Consider the following 20,050-nt stretch of genomic DNA (forward strand, 5'->3'; position numbering starts at 1 on the left):
GTGTGTGTGTGTGGTGTGTGCGTGCAAGGTGTGTGTTTTATGTATATGTGGTGTGTGTGGTATGTGTGCGTGGTAAGTGTGGTGCGTATGTGTGTGTGATGTGTGTATATGTATGTGTGTGGTGTGTGCATGTATGTGGTGTGTGCATGTATGTGATGTGTGCATGTGTGATGTGTGCATGCATGTGATGTGTGCATGTGTGTGGTGTGTGCATGCGTGTGATATGTGCATGCATGTGATGTGTGCATGTATGTGGCGTGTGCGTGTATGTGGCGTGTGCGTGTATGTGGTGTGTGCGTGTATGTGGTGTGCGCGTGTATGTGCTGTGTGCATGTATGTGATGTGTGCATGCACACATGTGCGGTAGAGAGGACAAAGCACACAAGTGGCAGGCGCCAGTCATCAGGGCTTGTCGTGATACCCTGGAAAATCACACAGGTGTACATGAGCCCTAAACAGAGAGAAAGGAAAAGTGGATGGGAAATTTCCCAGTTTCCAAGAAATTGTGGTGGGAGGAACAGGAAGGGCAGAAATTTTATAAAGGAAAGAAGGGTAAAGGGGGCAAGTGAGGTGGGGCAGGATGGTCCAGCTCCTCTACAACCACAGAGAGCCTCCCCAGCCTCCTGCAGAAGCCACTGCACCTCTGGCCCCCACCACACCCTGCCCAGTCCCTATCAAAGGCCCCCAAAGAAGAGAACACCACTCTGCTTTCTGCCCCAGTCACGCCAGTGTGCTGTTCCTCATGTTTGCTGGAAGTCCCCTATGGTATGTTCCTCTGCCCTGGCAGGCAGGACACCTGTGGAGCCACGGTCTCCTGCGAAGAAATGCAGGTTCCACGTGCGGAGGCGGAAGCGAGGAGGCCTCTAGCAGCCCAGAATCTCTGCTCCCAGGGCTCCCGATGTGTGGTCCAGGCAGGGAGCACTCCTTCACCCATGGCCTCTACATTCAGATTCAGGGCAGGGCACCCAGCCTCTCCTCCCAATCAGTAGGCAGAATCTAACAACTGCCACCCACATCAGACCCGTCGGGATGATAAATGACATTGCGTCCATAAAACTCCAAGAACCTGGAGACAGGGTGCTGCATCCCAAAGCCCTGACTCAGAAAAACACATGGCATTTCCAACCCGCGTGGTGAGGGAACAGTCAATCTGGGAACAAGGTCCACCGAGGTGCCTCTTGCCCTTGCCCAGGACATATCGATGAGATTGGGGAGCCCCACATGGGGACACAAAGAGACAAACAGTGACAAACAGTTTCACACTCATGGAGATGGGTCCTTTAACGTTCTGGAGTCTTGTGCGTGGAAGTGAGAAGGGGGAAGTGAGGAGGCACAGTTGTCCATGGACATTTCTCAAAGCACCAACATTTCCAAATCAGGAAAAGCCTGATGACAAACAGGGCAATGGAGTTTGGAGGCGTAGCTCATGGGCCTCCGCACCTGAGTGGCTGCCTGAGCTTTTGGGGCCTGTGAATGACCGTTCGGTTTGCCCTTCCCTGCCCGCTGCAGATCAATTTCTTCCTGTGGGACATCCATTGTCGCAGCCGTGCCTTCTCCCTCCCCGGAGATCTTAGCAGAGTGTTCACTTAGGGGTTCAGTTGTGCTATTACTGGCTAGCATCTTCCATCATGAACATGTAGGGCAGGCTCCAGGACTGCCACTGGTCACCACCCAGGCCCACTGGTACAGCAGGAACCCATAGGACAAGGAGGCACTGGGATGAATGGACATTGGTTCTCCAGTGCAAGGAATTTACTGGCTGTACTATAGAAAGATGTCATTCCTTTACCAATCTTCTAGGGGAAACCACTTCAAAATCAAGCATATCGCCATATGCCACAGACTTGGGAACTCAAGTCTTGGGGTTGTGGATTTCTCACCTAGGAGGGCAAACTAACCTAAGGCCTTAACATGCTACAGTGGGACACCCACAGAAAATTCTCTGGTTAAGTCCTTGGGCTCTAACAAGACGTGTGTAAGAAATTCACATCTATCATTCATTACCTTCACCTATTTGTTGAAATATCTAATAAAGGAGAAACCCTACCAAGGGTCTTTAACCCTTCTGATTTCATTACAGCTTTTTAGAAATTAGCCAGGAATCACTGTTAGTTTCTCGTGTCAAATTCTCATGTGAAGAAATCCAGAATCACTGAATTTGGGGCCAGTTAGCATTAAACTCATAAAACTATGTGATTAACCAAGGCTAAGCTATATCAAGTATACTTTTACCATGTTTAATGGATTTGCCAAAGGAAGAAAAATCTGACAAAGGGGCACCACGTCCCCAGAGCCATCTGGTTTGCTCATTAACTCTGACTAATTCTTCCTTTGTTTAATTGCACATTGTGTTAACCCACTTCACAAGGATGAGGGTTCTGTTAATACCATTTTTGAGCGTGCAGTTCTCCACACCCACACTACATAATTATCTAGCATCACAACTTGCTGTCTAGAAACGTATTTGAATGCTCAAAGTATTCTACCAACAAACAGAAGGAAAATCCCATTGCCCAGTTTTCATTTGTCAGGGTTTGTTTTATGTTAAGTCTTTGATCTTGAATTAAAATATACACTCTCATTTTGCTCCCCTGAAAAGAAAGCTATTTTCCTGCCAGCCAATGTTTTGTCAAGATCATATTTACAAAAAATAGTTTTTCCCATAAATAGTCAGGACAGAGGCTGCCAGTGCTGGGCCACACCAATGACAGCCTGTACTCCCGGAGAGTGCTCTGGGCTTTAAAAGCCACGGCATGGGATCTGCCATTCAAGACACTGAGTTTTCTGCTGCTCCTTCTGAACTTGAAAACAGAATCAGCTCCCTATTTTTAAAGCTGCGCTAGATTCAGTGAGCTCCAGATACAGCTGTAAATCAAGAGCCATCGATCTGTATGATGGTCTCTCCTGAGGCTAACAGGTCCCACAGCGCATGGCAAAAGGGCAAATTTTGCAATGGGTAGAACCAGGAAGCGGAGCTGGAAACGGGAACGTGCAGCTCACTCTCCCTGTTCGGGAAGGCGATGTGTGTGTGTCAATGACGTCCAAGGCATGGAGGAGCCAGCGACGGGTGGGCCTCATGTGCAGAATAAAATAAACCATTTAGCATGGATCTGCTTCCAGGGGCTTTTCTAGGGTATGTTGTTGATATTTTACCCTTGGATTCAGGCATACTTTTTTAAAAAATTAATTGTTTTCAAAGAACTATCAAAAAAGACAAAAGTAGGTGAATGTGGGAACCCAAGCCGATCACACGGATTCTCACGATTCCACTGCCAGATGATGATTCATGTGCGGTATGTGGAAATAGGAAATAGGGGACATCTGGAAAAAAATCTTGGCATTGCAAACGCCAGACAAAACACGGAAAAGGAAAGAGAATGTATTCTATTAACCCATTTAGCCAGCCAACGGGAGGGGAGAAAAGACAACCTCGGGCCCTGCAGATGAGCCTGAGTGTCAAAGTCAGATACTTTGGGGGTTGGAATCCATTAGATGGCAAAAACAAAGTGACATCTCACGCATGTTCCCCTTTGAATAAGAGCAAGACCAAGCAAGGCTGGCCGAGGGGAGGGAGGGGTTTGGACGTCTGTAAGTACACGCACATCGGGAAAAGCTGTTGGCAACAAAAACTCGCAGTGGTATTTGGAAAAGTCGGGGAATTGGAGAAAAGGAGAGTCGTTTTCCTCACATTTTAAGGGGTAATGATTCCGGAAATGGATGATAAAACCACAACGTTGATTAGAAATTTGGATGAAAACTGCAGGCAGACCTCCCAAGTGAGCCCATCTCATTTTCCCTCCACCCAAAGCATCCAAAAGCTACAAACACTACCTAATGGTCCTGCCAAGATTCTCAAAACATTCTAACATCCCTTTAATTTAGGTCCTGGGAGTGCTTCTGTCATGGATGGAACAGGTCCATCTCTCTGGGTTTCCAGGCTTCACCTGCAGATTGCGAATACTTAGCTGGATGGGGACCCATGTCTATGTCTTTCTGTCCATGGATCTGTCTAGAACTGAGCTAACAAGCACACTTTCCTCACATTTATTGCAACTTCAAGATGCAGCTCCTATTCACATGACATGCACATGTCCCCACATATGATATTTTAAATTTCTTAAGTGTTTTTATGTACAGTATCCTTCATTCAGTTCTTTCAGCAACTCTGGGGAATTTCCAGGTCAGGGCCCCCACGGAAGGTCCAGATGAGACACTATCTTATTACAGGCTCTGAGACATCCCAGGCAAAACAACAAATGTTCATTTAACCTGAACTCCGTTTTCCCCAAACGCCTGTGTCCTTGGAACCCCCTCCCGTTTCCATCCCGGAGGAAACATCTGTTGACATCCTAAAGATGGTCTGATGATCATATTTTGGAAAAGGCTAAACTAGACACTATTGTCTCTCAGGAATATTCAAAACATGTCTAAACAAAGGCGTTCAACTGGTCTCAAAAATATTAGCAATTTCAAATATGCTTAATTTACGACCTAAACAAATCTCATATTTATTTTTTAAACCCCCTTAGTATCGTATACTAAGGAGTAATTTTGAGTGTGTTTTGATTTTATGGTGTATATTTCACACCTTATAAGTAAGAAAATTGAATTTCTTTTTAAATAGACTAGATTTGAAATTCTCATGTCAAATCTGGCACAGTGCCTCTCACATATTAAGTACTTAATAAATTACTGTTATTATTAATAACTCACCTTTATTAGTTCAAATAAATTAATTTATCCAAAGTTTCAAAGAGTCTACACAAAAACATGCGCTTTCATGTGCTTGAGTAAATAATTTAGTATCTAAGAAGAAGCATAACACCTTTAACATTTAAAACAATGGATCATATAATTTACAGGAAAATTTTTTTAATATTCTGTTAAAAATAACACATACAAGAAAGAAGACATGCAAGAAAGATAATCATACAAGAAGATAATGATTGTCCTTTAATAATTACTGGAGATGCAAATCTATTCTACACAGATACTAGGAATAACAAGGAATGAAAGGAGAAGAGCCAGTCCATCTATACAGTGGAATATTTAAAGCACTCTGTCCTTGTATGTTTTAATTTCATAATGAAAACATGGCTAAAACTATGTCTATTGTTACCCATGTGTAAATTAGAGGAAAGACCATGGAAATAAATATATTTATAAATTGAAGATTATTGAATTCTCCAAAAATATAAAGTACAGTCCCTGCCTCAGAAAGGAATTTCATCTAAGATTTAATTACAACTAAGAAAATACCCTAAATTTATGATCTTAGGGAAAAGTGAGTCCCTTACCTTAAAGAAAATGTTAGATTCTAAGGCACTTTGACAATTGTTACAATACAGCACAAAAATGACTAGAATGTTGTGGATGATGTGTTAAAAAACAGCATGCAAGCTCAAGCCCAAACTCCTTCTCATGTAGACGCGGCAATGTCTCTGGCATTGGGAGCTAATAAAAAACAATCAATGTAAAATGGCCTATCTAACTCAACACACTGGAAGATCTGGCCTCTCTCTTCTTGTATTTAGGTGTTAGATTTATGGCATTCCTTACAGATAGTATTTTTCTTCTTATTTTGTATGTCCTTGAGAGAAATATACCCAGAATGCTTGTTTTGCATCTCCCAAAGTGCCCAGCAAAGTAACAACTGAAAAACATGCGTTGATTAATTAATCATGTATGTAAGGATCGACAGAGGCAATCCCTCTCCAGCTGTAAGGAGTCTGTGACAAGGGAAAGGAAGGCGCCTTTTCCAGATGTGGAGGAGGCAGAGGCACAAGCCGATGACTGTGAGTCAAAGAGAGGACGCGTGAGAAGCAAGGCCATGCCCGTGTCCTGGGGAATCGCGGAAACGCAGTGAAGACCACCGGCCTTCAAGCAGAGCAAGGAGCTTCCTGTGGAGTGGAATCTACACCAGGATTTCTGAAAGGCAGGGGCCGTGGGGTGACCCAGGGCTCACGCTGGGGATGTTTCTGCAGCCCTCTCACAGGCCTGAAACAGGCTTACTTCAAAATGCCTTCCCTTAGAGAGGATTTTATTCCTAATGCACAGGGAAAAGCACTCCCGAATGGGGTGGAATGCACGTTTTGCTGGGCTGGGCACCCCTAACCTGTCTCAGGAGGGGACAGTGGGGCAGGAGTGGCTGCTGACTGTCTGACCTGCCCCTTGTCACACATGAGGGGCTTGCTGTGGGTTATTTGTTGAACCAGGCTGGAGGCCCAGGTTGACTCCTTTAGAACAGGAACTGGGAGGTCTGCCCAGGGCCCCAGAGGAGTAGGCTCATTTCTTTGCAGTCCTCCAGCAGTCCTCCCCGTCCCGACCCATTAGAGAAAGGCTTCAGAAGGCTTGCTGTCCTTGGCAAGTGGCCAGGGGCGCGGTGGGTCCACCACAGAGTAAGAGGAAAGGAACTTGCTCAAGACCTCGGGATATTCTGAGCCGTGTCTTCAGCTGGCCCAACTCCCTCAGATTAGGATCTGCTTATCTGAAGAAGTAGAAACTGAGTCATGCTCTGGTTAGTGCCTGTATCCTGTTATTCGTGTTTTATTAGCTATAGAAGATGGGTTAGTTCATCGGTTCTTAATCCAGGGTGAGTCTGCACCCCCTACCACCACCAGGAGACATTTAGCAACAGCTGGAGATATATTTATGTCATGATTGCTGGGGTGGGGGTGCTCCTGGCATCTAATGTGTAAAGGCTGGGATGCTGCTCAACATCCTACAATGGACAGGACAGACCCACAACCAAAATTATCCCACTCAAACTGTCAATACCACCAAGTGGAAAAGGCCTGGGCTGGCTGGTTTCTTCCACTGTATCATAGATATTATAATAATGTGCACAAAACACACTCAGCCCCAGGCCTGGCCCAAGATACAGTCTCTTTCTCTTTCTTGCTCTGACACTCACAAGCCAGGATTTTTCTATCCTGGCCTAGATCTGTTGTGTAAAAGCAGCAGCTACAGCTGAATGTTGAGATGCAGAGAGACAGGTTTATACAGAGGTATGGCATGGACATACACCAATTGTGTCAAATATCTAGACGCTAAATGGCTGGTAAAGCTACAAACTGTTTGCCATAACAAGCGAAAGGGTATCCTGTACAAACTCAGCCATACACAACATTAGATTCTTCCCAGATTTCCTGGGCCAGAAATGAAATCACTTCCAGATTGGCCACAGACTTCTCCAGCCCTTTCAAATCAGATAAGGTACACATTTTAGACAAACAGACAGCAATGCCATTTTCAAAGTTCTCTGCTTGGAAAGCAATCTTTGGTTGTTCTATCTGATGACAATATTATTGCAGTGCAGAGCCAATGTGAAGAGGAGCTGTGATTTATAGACAATCTAATTAGTAATAACAGGATAATGTGCTGATTCTCTCCATCTTTGCCAAGGATCTGGGTATCAGCAGGGTTAAAGTATTACAAGAAGATATGAGATACCCACACAGTTGTCACTATTCACTAGAATTCTGCTTAATTAAGACTCTGCTCACAAGACTGTGACTTGGGAATGTCCCTTTTGAGAGTCACTATAGTAGAAACCCTCAAACCTTTGTTATGACAGCCTGTATCAACTGGTCCCAAGAGCTGTGTTCTCTGATTCATGCAGTTCAATTAACATGTGTCTTCACACATATGTGTGACAGATGAACCTAGTCTATATCCAAGCAAGCCTGGTGAATTAATGAGGACGTGAGAGGCTGGGGTCCTGCTGAATCGGGGAAGTTGTCCCTTGATTTTATGCTCCAGGTCCCAGGGATCACTTCCTCCTCAGAAAGACTGTTGTATTTGTTTTCTCAACCGCTTCTCCTGGAATTTGATGATTGACTCTCGCCTTGTTATTTATTTATGTGCACCAGTCTTCCATCTCTAGTTTAACTTTAAATTCCCTTTTATGGACACTGTAGGGTCACAGATTATGGTGATAGTGTTATGGAAACGTGGACACCCAGGTTAGATTATTTGAAAGACGTCTTGTGCAAACTCTATTTTAGCAAAACATAAATGGTTAATTTCCTTAGCATATAGCAGTAACCTCTGGGAATGTGTTACCTTTCCTACTATCTTAAATAGTTGAGAAAATCAGCTTATCAAGCAAAAGAAGAGCTTAACTTTTGGCTACTTCTGTGAAGGCAAGCATTCAAAAACCCTAATCAGTACAAGGAGATAGCATTCCCACACTGCTGCAGTCTCTGGAGAAGCACAGAGCCACTGTGTACAAGGCCAAATTAACTACCTAACAGAAAACAGCTGAAGAGATGAGTGGCCTTCCAGGCAAGTGAGAAAATAAACAACTCAGCGAAGACGCTCTGAAATCCAGTAGACGTCTGCGGAATTTAACTGCTGAACTCAGATCAAGCTACCTAGTATTTATTGATTACATGAAAACTATGAGATTATAACACCAGCAATGATCTGTTGCACTAAAACGTATTTATAGTGTCTACAGAATATAAGACATTTTGTCCATTCTGTCATATCTCCATAGACAGCAGAACTTAGTCAAAAGAGATTTGTACTGGAGATATTCCAGTTTCTGTTGAGGATACTGATGGTTTGCAAATAATAGTGTCAAAGTGTTCTTCAAAGAGACCTGGGAAAATATGTCTCAGAAATAATAATTTCCAAATTTCTAAGGCTGTGACATTCTGACCCAGTTTGGTAATTTCAGCTGCATCTGAGCTGTGCCTCCTACTGTCCTGTTTTAAGAACAACCAATCAAAATCAATTTAATGTGTAGACATTTGGAAATATCAAAATAATTTCTATGAGGATAGAAGGCGTTCAGTTGCAGCTCATCAGCAGACCAGTGCTTTAAACCAGTAGATTTGCATTCCATTATTCCAACCCCTTTAGTCATTTTGTTTTTACACTTGGTCAGCATTTCTAGGGCTGAGACTCTCTGAAAGTGGGTGGAAGGTGGCGGCCACTCAGGAAGATCCATTTCTTCTCCTGACCTGCCAGCCTAGAGTACATTTCTTTCTTGGCTGACTTTGGGATGAGAGAAGGGGAACCAGCTCTGAAACCCTATCTCAGTGAAGCTTGAGGCATTTCACATCATTAAATTGATTATTTTAACAGGACTTCCTAGACAATAAGGGGAAGTTTAAAATTTCCTCTGTCAGTGGGAGGAAGGGCTCTTTCCCCTTCTCAATGCTGTGTGAACCATAGGACCTGAAATGTTTATGCTCAAGATGAGAAAAAAAAATAGACCTTCTCTATTTTTGTTAAAATGATATAATACTAAACCATTCAGCTATTGTCCTAGGCCTAGATTTCAAGAGGCCTTCTGAACCCATTCAATCGTCATTGCCTTTTAAGTCACAAATTCAGAATGGTCTAAGGTAGAGCTTGCTAGCATTTTATTTTAAATGTTCTTTATGGAATTAAAAAAATATATTTTTAAACAGTAAGAACCCCAAAGTTGGCAATGGAGAAGTAGGCGTGTAGAGGAGCAGATCAGGCTGAAAAAAGTCCTGGAGGTGCTGGGCTCCCTGGCCTGGGTCCCTTGGTGGGAAACCTGGCTAAGGCCACACAAGGAGAAGAGCAGGATCCTGCTCCTTCATCCCAGTCCCAGCCTAGACTCTGCTGACTCTCAGTGTCAATGCTAAAGCTGGCCCCTGTAGGAAGCTGGCATGGAACCTCCCTCGGGACACAACTTCCATATGGCCCCACAACTTCTCCACCTTCCTGTCCTAAGCAGGGGGCAGGCCCCACGCAGGCTCCAAGCCAGGACAGGCACAGACCTCGCCTGGGCGGAGGGGGCCGCCCCCAGCAAGGGCTCCTCCTTGGGCAATGTTGAGATAAAATGTTGGAGGCCCCTTTCCTTCAGGCCAGGTGCTGGACACCGCCTTCCCTGCCTCCCCCACACACATGTAGCCCACTCGGAGTGGAAGCGGCTTGGCTCTGAGGGGTGTTACCAGGTTGTGGAGATGTCAGTTGACAGGTAGGGAAGGCTACACCCTATGATTCTCCCTTGTCATGTCTTGATGAGTGGATTTTTGGGAAAAACTGAAATAAATTAGGCTAAAAAAATTACAAGCTTTTCGGTTTTTAGTTCTGAGTTAGAGCCTTGCTCTGTTGCCTAGGCTAGAGTGCAATGGCGCGTTCTTGGTTCACTGCAACCTCCACCTCCTGAGTTCAAGCTATTCTCCTGTCTCAACCTCCTGAGTAGCTGGAACTAAAGGCGTGCGCCACCACGCCGGGCTGATTTTTGTATTTTTAGTAGAGATTGAGTTTCGCCATGTTGGCCAGGGTGTTCTCAAACTCCTGACTTCCAGTGATCCTCCTGCCTCAGCCTGCCAAACTGCTAGGATTACAGGCATGAGCCACCACACCTGGCCTAAAAAATATATGTAAGTTTATAGATGTGGATAGAATAAGAAAGTCTGTAAAGCTCCAGAGCCAAGGAAGGACCACCAAGGCCAAATGGAAATGAAGGTGGACATCAACCCTCCTGTCCCTAGGAGGGAGCAGGGCCAACTTGGCTCCAGCCCTGATGCTTTCAAAGTCACATGGAAAACACAGTAATCATGATACAGGCCTTAACTTCGTCTTCGTCAGTAGCCCAGAGTTCTCCATTGTATAATTTTAAGGACATTTTTATGAGTTTGGTGAGCTCACATGTATATTTCAAGTTAGGTTTTTAACAAAATGTCTGTGGCATGAGAAACACTTGCCTCTACTTTAAAATAACTCTCGAACATGCATACTGGAAACCGCTAGAAACAATTCCAAAGTAAGAGAACAAACAGAGCATGAAGATAAATTAGAGTTGATAAGAAAAGCTGTGATACTTTCCTTACATACTCCATTCATTCCAAAACCATCCAGGTGACACTAGTGCCACCAACTATCAGGCATATTTTTAAAAATAATAATGTTGGCATTTCAGCAAACAGCCAAAAAGAAACCACAGAATTGTCTGTAAACTAGAATTTGCTGAATTTCAAAAGCATCAGTCTGTGGTCCCATAAAACCTCTGGCATCCCGGGGAGGGAAGTAAGAATTCACACGCTGGCCAGAATGACACCTTCAGTTTTCTGGAAACAGTATCCCACAGAACACACTCCATTCTACAGGGTCCCAACCTGCTGCGCGCACCTGCACCAGAAGCCAAGTGGCTTAAGGTGCTGGTGTTTCCTCACGGCCACACCTGGTTTCCACGGTGACCCACAGATGGTACCGGGACGCTGCACTGTTCCCTAGATAAAAAACAGGCAGGCGCCCTCTTTCCAACCAACTGAAATGCACAGATTCAACTTGCCTTCCAGAGAAACTTATCTTTATCTGGAGCCCTGATTCTTAAATGAGAGGGAGGGGAAGAGTCTGCTTGGAAATATATTTTAATTTTACGTTTGGGAAACACTAAGTTTCCCAAGCAATATTTTTATAAATAAATCTAGACAAGCATGTGATGGATTAAAAGATGGTTTCAAAATACTGATTTGAAGAGAAGGCCCTCAAGTAAAACAGGACATCGTTCTTTTTCCGGAAAAATGCTAAAATTAGTTCTTGTACATCAATTCCAAAAAGTACAATAGCTTCAACAGATTTTCTGCCAATATACTTGTTACTCTTAGAGTCAAAAAGGAAAATAAACCAAATATCTTTTTCTATGTTAATTGCCACATACTGTTACATTCTTTGGAGAATAGCTATTATAATAATATTACTACTCAGAAGTAATGTTAAGCCTGGTTTGGCTTCATTTGTATTGCTCTGGGGAAATTATCAAGACAGTAATAAGGCTTTCACCTGAATCGCCGATGATTCGGTTACTGTTAGCGTAGTGCTTATTGCCGGCTTTCACCTGAATCGCCGGTGATTCGGTGACTGTTAGCGTAGTGCTTGTTGCCGGCTTTCACCTGAATCGCCGGTGATTCGGTGACTGTTAGCGTAGTGCTTGTTGCCGGCTTTCACCTGAATCGCCGGTGATTCGGTGACTGTTAGCGTAGTGCTTGTTGCCGGCTTTCACCTGAATCGCCGGTGATTCGGTGACTGTTAGCGTAGTGCTTGTTGCCGGCTTTCACCTGAATCGCCGGTGATTCGGTGACTGTTAGCGTAGTGCTTGTTGCCGGCTTTCACCTGAATCGCCGGTGATTCGGTGACTGTTAGCGTAGTGCTTGTTGCCGGCTTTCACCTGCATCGCCGGTGATTCGGTGACTGTTAGCGTAGTGCTTGTTGCCGGCTTTCACCTGCATCGCCGGTGATTCGGTGACTGTTAGCGTAGTGCTTGTTGCCGGCTTTCACCTGCATCGCCGGTGATTCGGTGACTGTTAGCGTAGTGCTTGTTGCCGGCTTTCACCTGCATCGCCGGTGATTCGGTGACTGTTAGCGTAGTGCTTGTTGCCGGCTTTCACCTGCATCGCCGGTGATTCGGTGACTGTTAGCGTAGTGCTTGTTGCCGGCTTTCACCTGCATCGCCGGTGATTCGGTGACTGTTAGCGTAGTGCTTGTTGCCGGCTTTCACCTGCATCGCCGGTGATTCGGTGACTGTTAGCGTAGTGCTTGTTGCCGGCTTTCACCTGCATCGCCGGTGATTCGGTGACTGTTAGCGTAGTGCTTGTTGCCGGCTTTCACCTGCATCGCCGGTGATTCGGTGACTGTTAGCGTAGTGCTTGTTGCCGGCTTTCACCTGCATCGCCGGTGATTCGGTGACTGTTAGCGTAGTGCTTGTTGCCGGCTTTCACCTGCATCGCCGGTGATTCGGTGACTGTTAGCGTAGTGCTTGTTGCCGGCTTTCACCTGCATCGCCGGTGATTCGGTGACTGTTAGCGTAGTGCTTGTTGCCGGCTTTCACCTGCATCGCCGGTGATTCGGTGACTGTTAGCGTAGTGCTTGTTGCCGGCTTTCACCTGCATCGCCGGTGATTCGGTGACTGTTAGCGTAGTGCTTGTTGCCGGCTTTCACCTGCATCGCCGGTGATTCGGTGACTGTTAGCGTAGTGCTTGTTGCCGGCTTTCACCTGCATCGCCGGTGATTCGGTGACTGTTAGCGTAGTGCTTGTTGCCGGCTTTCACCTGCATCGCCGGTGATTCGGTGACTGTTAGCGTAGTGCTTGTTGCCGGCTTTCACCTGCATCGCCGGTGATTCGGTGACTGTTAGCGTAGTGCTTGTTGCCGGCTTTCACCTGCATCGCCGGTGATTCGGTGACTGTTAGCGTAGTGCTTGTTGCCGGCTTTCACCTGCATCGCCGGTGATTCGGTGACTGTTAGCGTAGTGCTTGTTGCCGGCTTTCACCTGCATCGCCGGTGATTCGGTGACTGTTAGCGTAGTGCTTGTTGCCGGCTTTCACCTGCATCGCCGGTGATTCGGTGACTGTTAGCGTAGTGCTTGTTGCCGGCTTTCACCTGCATCGCCGGTGATTCGGTGACTGTTAGCGTAGTGCTTGTTGCCGGCTTTCACCTGCATCGCCGGTGATTCGGTGACTGTTAGCGTAGTGCTTGTTGCCGGCTTTCACCTGCATCGCCGGTGATTCGGTGACTGTTAGCGTAGTGCTTGTTGCCGGCTTTCACCTGCATCGCCGGTGATTCGGTGACTGTTAGCGTAGTGCTTGTTGCCGGCTTTCACCTGCATCGCCGGTGATTCGGTGACTGTTAGCGTAGTGCTTGTTGCCGGCTTTCACCTGCATCGCCGGTGATTCGGTGACTGTTAGCGTAGTGCTTGTTGCCGGCTTTCACCTGCATCGCCGGTGATTCGGTGACTGTTAGCGTAGTGCTTGTTGCCGGCTTTCACCTGCATCGCCGGTGATTCGGTGACTGTTAGCGTAGTGCTTGTTGCCGGCTTTCACCTGCATCGCCGGTGATTCGGTGACTGTTAGCGTAGTGCTTGTTGCCGGCTTTCACCTGCATCGCCGGTGATTCGGTGACTGTTAGCGTAGTGCTTGTTGCCGGCTTTCACCTGCATCGCCGGTGATTCGGTGACTGTTAGCGTAGTGCTTGTTGTCCAATTCAAAAAGAAACGTTGTGATTTAAATCTCGGCAACTCACCTTTTGTCCCTTCACTCCATGGCAGTCACATTTGCCACAGCCAGAGCCAGCACAGCCACCCTGGAAGGAAGAGAAGACATCTTTAGATAGAAGAACACTTTCGAAGCGAGGCTGATATAAAAATGGAGATGGTTCTGGCATCTTGACTTGTTTATAAGCAAAGCCCGCCCTGTCCTTCGGACACAGTCTTATCTGCACTGGTTTTCATGGGGCCGTCCTGCCGTTCCACTTAGGGTGCAGATCCCCGGCCCAAATAGACAAAACAAAGATCCTTGAGTAGAACAAATCAAAGTGTTACTCAGTCCAAAAAGTGAACAATGTCACCTATACTTTTTGTCCTTTGTTAATTTCTATTTGAAGTTGGCTCCCTGGGGGATTAGTTTAACAGGGCACCACCCCTATTTGCAAAGCTACCAAAATGTCGTCCTTCTTATTCAGAGGTGTCAGACCTAAGACCATGGGAGGCTGAGAGCTCCCAACGGCGCGGTCCCAAGGGCACACGGGCATACGAAAAAAGTCTCTACAGAGACAGAATAAAGGAATGAGCTGATTTTTAAGCCCAAATCTTAACTCCTTTTTGAATTCAATTAAAGCTTGAATGTCCCATTAAAGAACAGTCAACAACAAAATATTCTTGTAGTTCACTTTTTTTTTGAGACAAAGTGTTGCTTTTGTTGCCCAGGCTGGAGTGCAATGGCGTGATCTCGGCTCACTGCAACCTCCACCTCCCGGGTTCAAGTGATTCTCCTTCCTCAGCATCCCAAGTAGCTGGTAGTACAGGCACCCGCCACCACACCCAGCTAACTTTTTGTATTTTTAGTAGAGATGGTGTTTCATCATGTTGACCAGGCTGGTCTCAAACTCCTGACCTCAGGTGATCCACCTGCCTCAGTCTCCCAAAGTGCTGGGATTATAGGCATGAGCCACAGTGTCCAGCCTGTAGTTCACTTCCAACATAAAATTTAATGTTAAAAATGCAAGGACATGAATCCAAGCATGTGATAAAAGCTGGAGAGGAAGTGAGCTACCATGTGTTCAAACACCTATCAGGTGCCACGCACAGTCAGCTATCATCCTATTTAATGATCATAACAATCATTTCAAGATGGGTAGTGCCATCCCCATTTACAGATGTGGAAACTGAATTAGAAGGCTTATTATAACATGCTAGGACAAAGTGGAAATTAGAACCCAATTTCAACTTCCATTATGCAAAATTGCCATCACATGAAAAGATAGAAATATGTCGGTACATACACGCATTTGCAATTTCCTTAGAAGAATCCCAGTTTTAAACCATGACAGACACAGGTATTGTGGACAGAATGTAAAGAGGTATGAGATGAATAATCGGGTTAATAAGCTTTATTAGAGGCTCTGCTTTAAGTCTGATATAAAATGTTTACTTATATTCCACTTCAGGGGATTGTCATTTCCTGAAAATAAAATCATGCCACTAATAGTATTGTGATCATGCAAAGTGTATATTTTTAACAACATATCCAAGCCTCAGCTGCATTACCATGGAGACTTCTGCATAAAACAATCACATCTGGAGATATTTATTTTGTAAAGCTAAATCTGAACAAGTGCCTCCAAGACAGTAAGCTGTTCTCAATTTTATATTTTGGAAAAGGGAACAGCTGACAACAGTCCAAGCAAACTCCAGAGATGATGGGTCTGTGTTTTTCTCTGACTCACATTTTAGGCAATTTTCAGCCTACACTCTCATAACCTCCTAACATTTTAAATCAATCCATGTGCACAGATTTGCTTCATAATCTGGGTTGTGGTGACCACTCAGAGGCATCCAAAGAGATGAGGCGAAAAATCTATAACCTGTGCTCCAGGACGTTCTTCCAAAATGGACAAATACTAGTACTGAGAGACCTCACCAGAGGTCCCTAACTCAGCCAGCACTGCCATGTGTCTGATCCCCAGCTGAGGGTCACCTGCTCCCTACATGGCTCCTGCAAAAAGCTGACTGCATGTCTCTACTGTCAGGCTTATCACATTTCTCCTTGTTTACTCCTGTGTCTCCGCGGTACCCCCTGAGGGCTTCGGGGGCAACCCTACCTGCAGCTCACACCGGGCTCCCGTAGCACTGAGCCTGATGTGAGCTGTGTTCCATCTAAGATGACATCAACTGTAAAACCCATACTAAGAAATAAAGAATGGCACTAATTAAACAATGACACATTATCAGTTGTTAGATCTATCCCAATTTCAGAGTTGTTAAAACATTAATAAATGCACATCTTAGAATTGATGAAATCAGGACCCAATTACGGTTGTATTCTTGGTGCTGTTACTGGTGTTGCCCATGTAAGCAACCTTAAATAACAACTGTAGATGGAAATCCAGTGGCACCGCGCACCTCAACTCACAGTGCGTTCGTGCACAACTGCGCTGTGCAACAAAGCCCCAAACAGGGAACTCGGCAATGACTGCCTGACTGCCCCACATCACAGAGTAGCCAGGGAAGAGCCGGAGACTCTGGGGAGTGCGCTGGCACCTGGCACCTGGAGCTGTCCAGACCAGCTATTCCATCCCCAGGTCATCTCCAAGTCCCTGGGGTTCCGGGACAGCCTCTTTGCTGGGATTATACCAGTGCCTACAACCTGTTTGCGTTTGAGCCAAGTTCAGAAACACGTCTCTGTTCTTTAAACTCTGCTGTGTTTCATCCCCCTCTTACAGATATCAAAAGGAAAACCCACCAGGCTAAGTCTCATGTATCTGCTGAGTCCATTTAGGAAATGTCCAGCAGTCATCTGGGCTTAGCTGGCAGAAACTCAATCCCAGCCTGAAGCAGTGTGGATTTTCGACTTGTGAGTCAATTGCTGCTTTCTGGGAGAGAGCAGATTAAGCAGGGATTCAAGGGATTGAAGCTGAACATGGCTATGTGGTGATCTGGAGTTTTCCAAAACATTGATAAAATCTCAGAAGTTCATCTTTCTGCAGTTTGAGGGAGGTTATAAAAATGAATTTCCTGGAACTGTGCCCTTAAGCCATCCGTAAATGCCTCCATTGCCTGGGACTGCAGATAAGAGGCTGCAGGGCTGTGACTGTGGACGCGGGGGTCAAGAAGCTTCTTGTGCTTTTGGTACAGAAACACCCCTGGCAGGTGCCGGTGACAGGCGGGTGGGTAGTTTTACCCTGGGGACCACTTCAGGTACTAACGAACACTGAGGAAAATCAGAGATGAGAAAGGACCGACCCCGACTCCCGGCCTTCCCCACCACCTTACACTTTTCAGAAGCAAGTATTATTTTAATCCCAGACCAAAACATGTATGGCTTTATTTGTGTAGGGAGCTTTATTATCGATTCTGGCCCCAGAAGGCAATTCTAAAAAATTGATCATTCCAGAAATATCTAAACTAGAGTCAACTTTTCAGAACAAAAGATGCCTAAGACCACAATTTTGTGTCACATTCTGGGCGGCCTAGCATTTTATGTAAATGGTTTTGTTAAAAACAAAAGAAAACAACAAAAAAAAACTAGCCTTTAGAATGACAAGAATGATAAACAAATATCCTAAGATGTATGCTTACTTTGTTAGATCTGTTTTGAAATATCACTATTCTGGTCCTTTCTGTTATATAAGGGCCCGTGCTGGGTTTCACCCTGGCATATCAAGGTATTTTAGCTGCAATTCAAGGGTTCACTGCTAAAAAGAAAAAAAAAAAAAGTACAAAAGATGACCTGAGTACCCCTTTCACTCAGGTGTAATGTATAAGCTTGAAATAGTGAATTAAAATAAAAGCCTTAAGTAATGCAAGTCTTAATTCTCTGTTGTAAATTACTATGTTTAAAAGGGGTACATAAATAATGCAGGTTACCCAGGTTCACAATTACATTGGTGACCTGACATGTGAAAAGCTATGTCACCATTTCATCATTTCCTGAGGAATTACATCTTGTATCTGGACTCCCAGAAAAATCTAAAGCTATATGCAGACTGGTGGACTCCACCGGCCCCGTGATGGCTGCACATCTCAGGGCCTGTATGAGGGCTCTGCATTCTCCCCATGTCTGGATGACCCCACAGATGAGTTCCCATCCCATCTGTTTCAGATTCCAGAACGGGAATAACTGGTACATTCTATGCGGTACTCGTCCTCTTCCTGGTTTTCCCCTCATTGATGTTCTAGGGTCAATGAGTTTCAAGTTCCTGGAGCAATGCCTGTGTTGTCTGCCTATGAGGCACACACTTAACCCAAATGGTCATGATGACGAAAGTCGGTCACGAAGGTAGTCTCCACTTGGAAGACGGGGAATATGGCTGGGAGTTCTCAAAGGAAAGAAAGGTGGGGGTCTCGGTCTCTCTCATAGAAGTAGACCAGCCACGGACAACAGCAACACAGGTACCCCAGACCAATGCAGAAGAAAAGGACCCCAGCAAGCTCTTGGAGTTGGGGGTGAATTTATTATTTATGCTCCTAAAACTGTAGACAAACTTCATGAACACCAAGTCACTTTTGAAAGTCCTTTTAGCCTCTTCCCCGTAGACCATGTGGCCTACAGAGTATAAGAAGTTGTCTCCAAATGGAAGCTGAACTAACTGTGCTTGAAACAGAAAAGAAAATAATAATAATAGTCCCCAGTGGACTCTGTCAGACACACACACGCACGCATAACTCCAATAGCAGAGATCAACTTTAAACGAAAATAAAAAATACAATATGAAAGGAATGCAAAGGTACTACAAAGTAATCCCTAAACCAAATATCTTTTATATTCTCTGAAAGTCTCTTAAACTTTTCAGGATATGTTAAAATAATTAATACTGTGAAACTTTTCTTTCATGCTCCAATTAAGATATTCAGAGATCTACCATCAGTATTAATGTTATAAAGTATATTAAGTTCTTAAAATACACAAAGATTTTACAATACACAGTATGAGTGAAAAAGAAGAAAGGGGAGGAAGAGCAGTCAATGATTTTAATATGAAATAAAGCCTATTTCTGGTTTTCTCGGATCTATAGACCAAGAGGGCGCTCTTCTCAAGATTAAAGTGAATTCCATTCGAGAGGATGCAAGAAGAGGAAAGCTCACTCACTCTGTTAGGAGAATGCCTTTTTAACTGAACCGAAGAACTCCAGCTGCTATGCTACTCGTGTGTGTGTGTGTGTGTATGTGTGTGTGTGTGGCAGAGAGAGGGAGGGAGGGAGGGGAGAAGGGTGCAGTGTTATACAATTTAACTAGGACATGTCTTCTGATGAAGGCATATTTGGAATGAGTTAAACAGGATGAAGTCCTCAATTTTCTGATTTTTTTCCTGCTTTTGATGGAAGATAGACCTTTAACATCACAGCTTTAACAATTTTTATGTGTTTCACATCCCACCAAATAGGGACATGTGGAGATCTGCCAAGTCTAAACAGCTTATCTTTCAAATTCTTTCTCGCATTCCCTATGCTGTGCAAAATGTCAAAATACTTTCCTGGTGATACTGCCGTCCAGGGCTCTTCCTGGTTGCAGCACTTCCTCGGGGAGTCTTTTAAATAACTACCTACCCAACTAAATCAATGTATGGAGACCAGAGACTGTATTTTAGGGCTACTTGGGCAGAATTAAAAGTGCGCAGCAGGCGCGGGCCCCACACACTCCCGGCGGGACTGCAAGCGGAACATTCCCAACCCCTTTGGAAGCCGCTTGGCAGCCTCTGCTGAAGCTGAGCCCTGGCCTCGGCTCCTTCCCCGAAATTCCACTCCCAGGGATAAGCCCCACGGCCACACAGCAGAGATGCACTGGTATGTTTCTACAACTGAGGCAACTTGGACAAAACCACATTGACCCTTATCACGTCCTGCCGGGATCTGATCTTTTCAATTCTAAAAGAAGTCTTGTTCTGTCTCTGGAGGGCAGTGGCGTGATCTCGGCTCACTGCAACCTCTGCCTCCTGGGTTCAAGCAATTCTCCTGCCTCAGCCTCCTAAGTAGCTGAGACTACAGGCGCAGGCCACCATGCCAGGCTAATTTTTTGTATTTTTAGTAGAGACAGGGTTTCGCCATGTTGGCCAGGCCAGTCTTGAACTCCTGGC

At 45.2% G+C, this 20,050-nt stretch overlaps 1 protein-coding gene across 1 annotated transcript in view; it reads right to left on the reverse strand.

Moving 5' to 3' along the window:
- Nucleotides 1-20,050, reverse strand: part of COL4A1 (collagen type IV alpha 1 chain) — a 157,318-nt gene that overhangs the window by 81,644 nt on the left and 55,624 nt on the right. The window contains 1 exon segment of the mRNA XM_017868194.1: nucleotides 14,004-14,063. Within this exon segment, the coding sequence (XP_017723683.1) occupies nucleotides 14,004-14,063 (60 nt within the window).

The sequence above is a fragment of the Rhinopithecus bieti genome, unplaced genomic scaffold, assembly GCF_001698545.2.
Source record: "Rhinopithecus bieti isolate Rb0 unplaced genomic scaffold, ASM169854v2 scaffold_3734, whole genome shotgun sequence".
Lineage (NCBI taxonomy): Eukaryota > Metazoa > Chordata > Mammalia > Primates > Cercopithecidae > Rhinopithecus > Rhinopithecus bieti.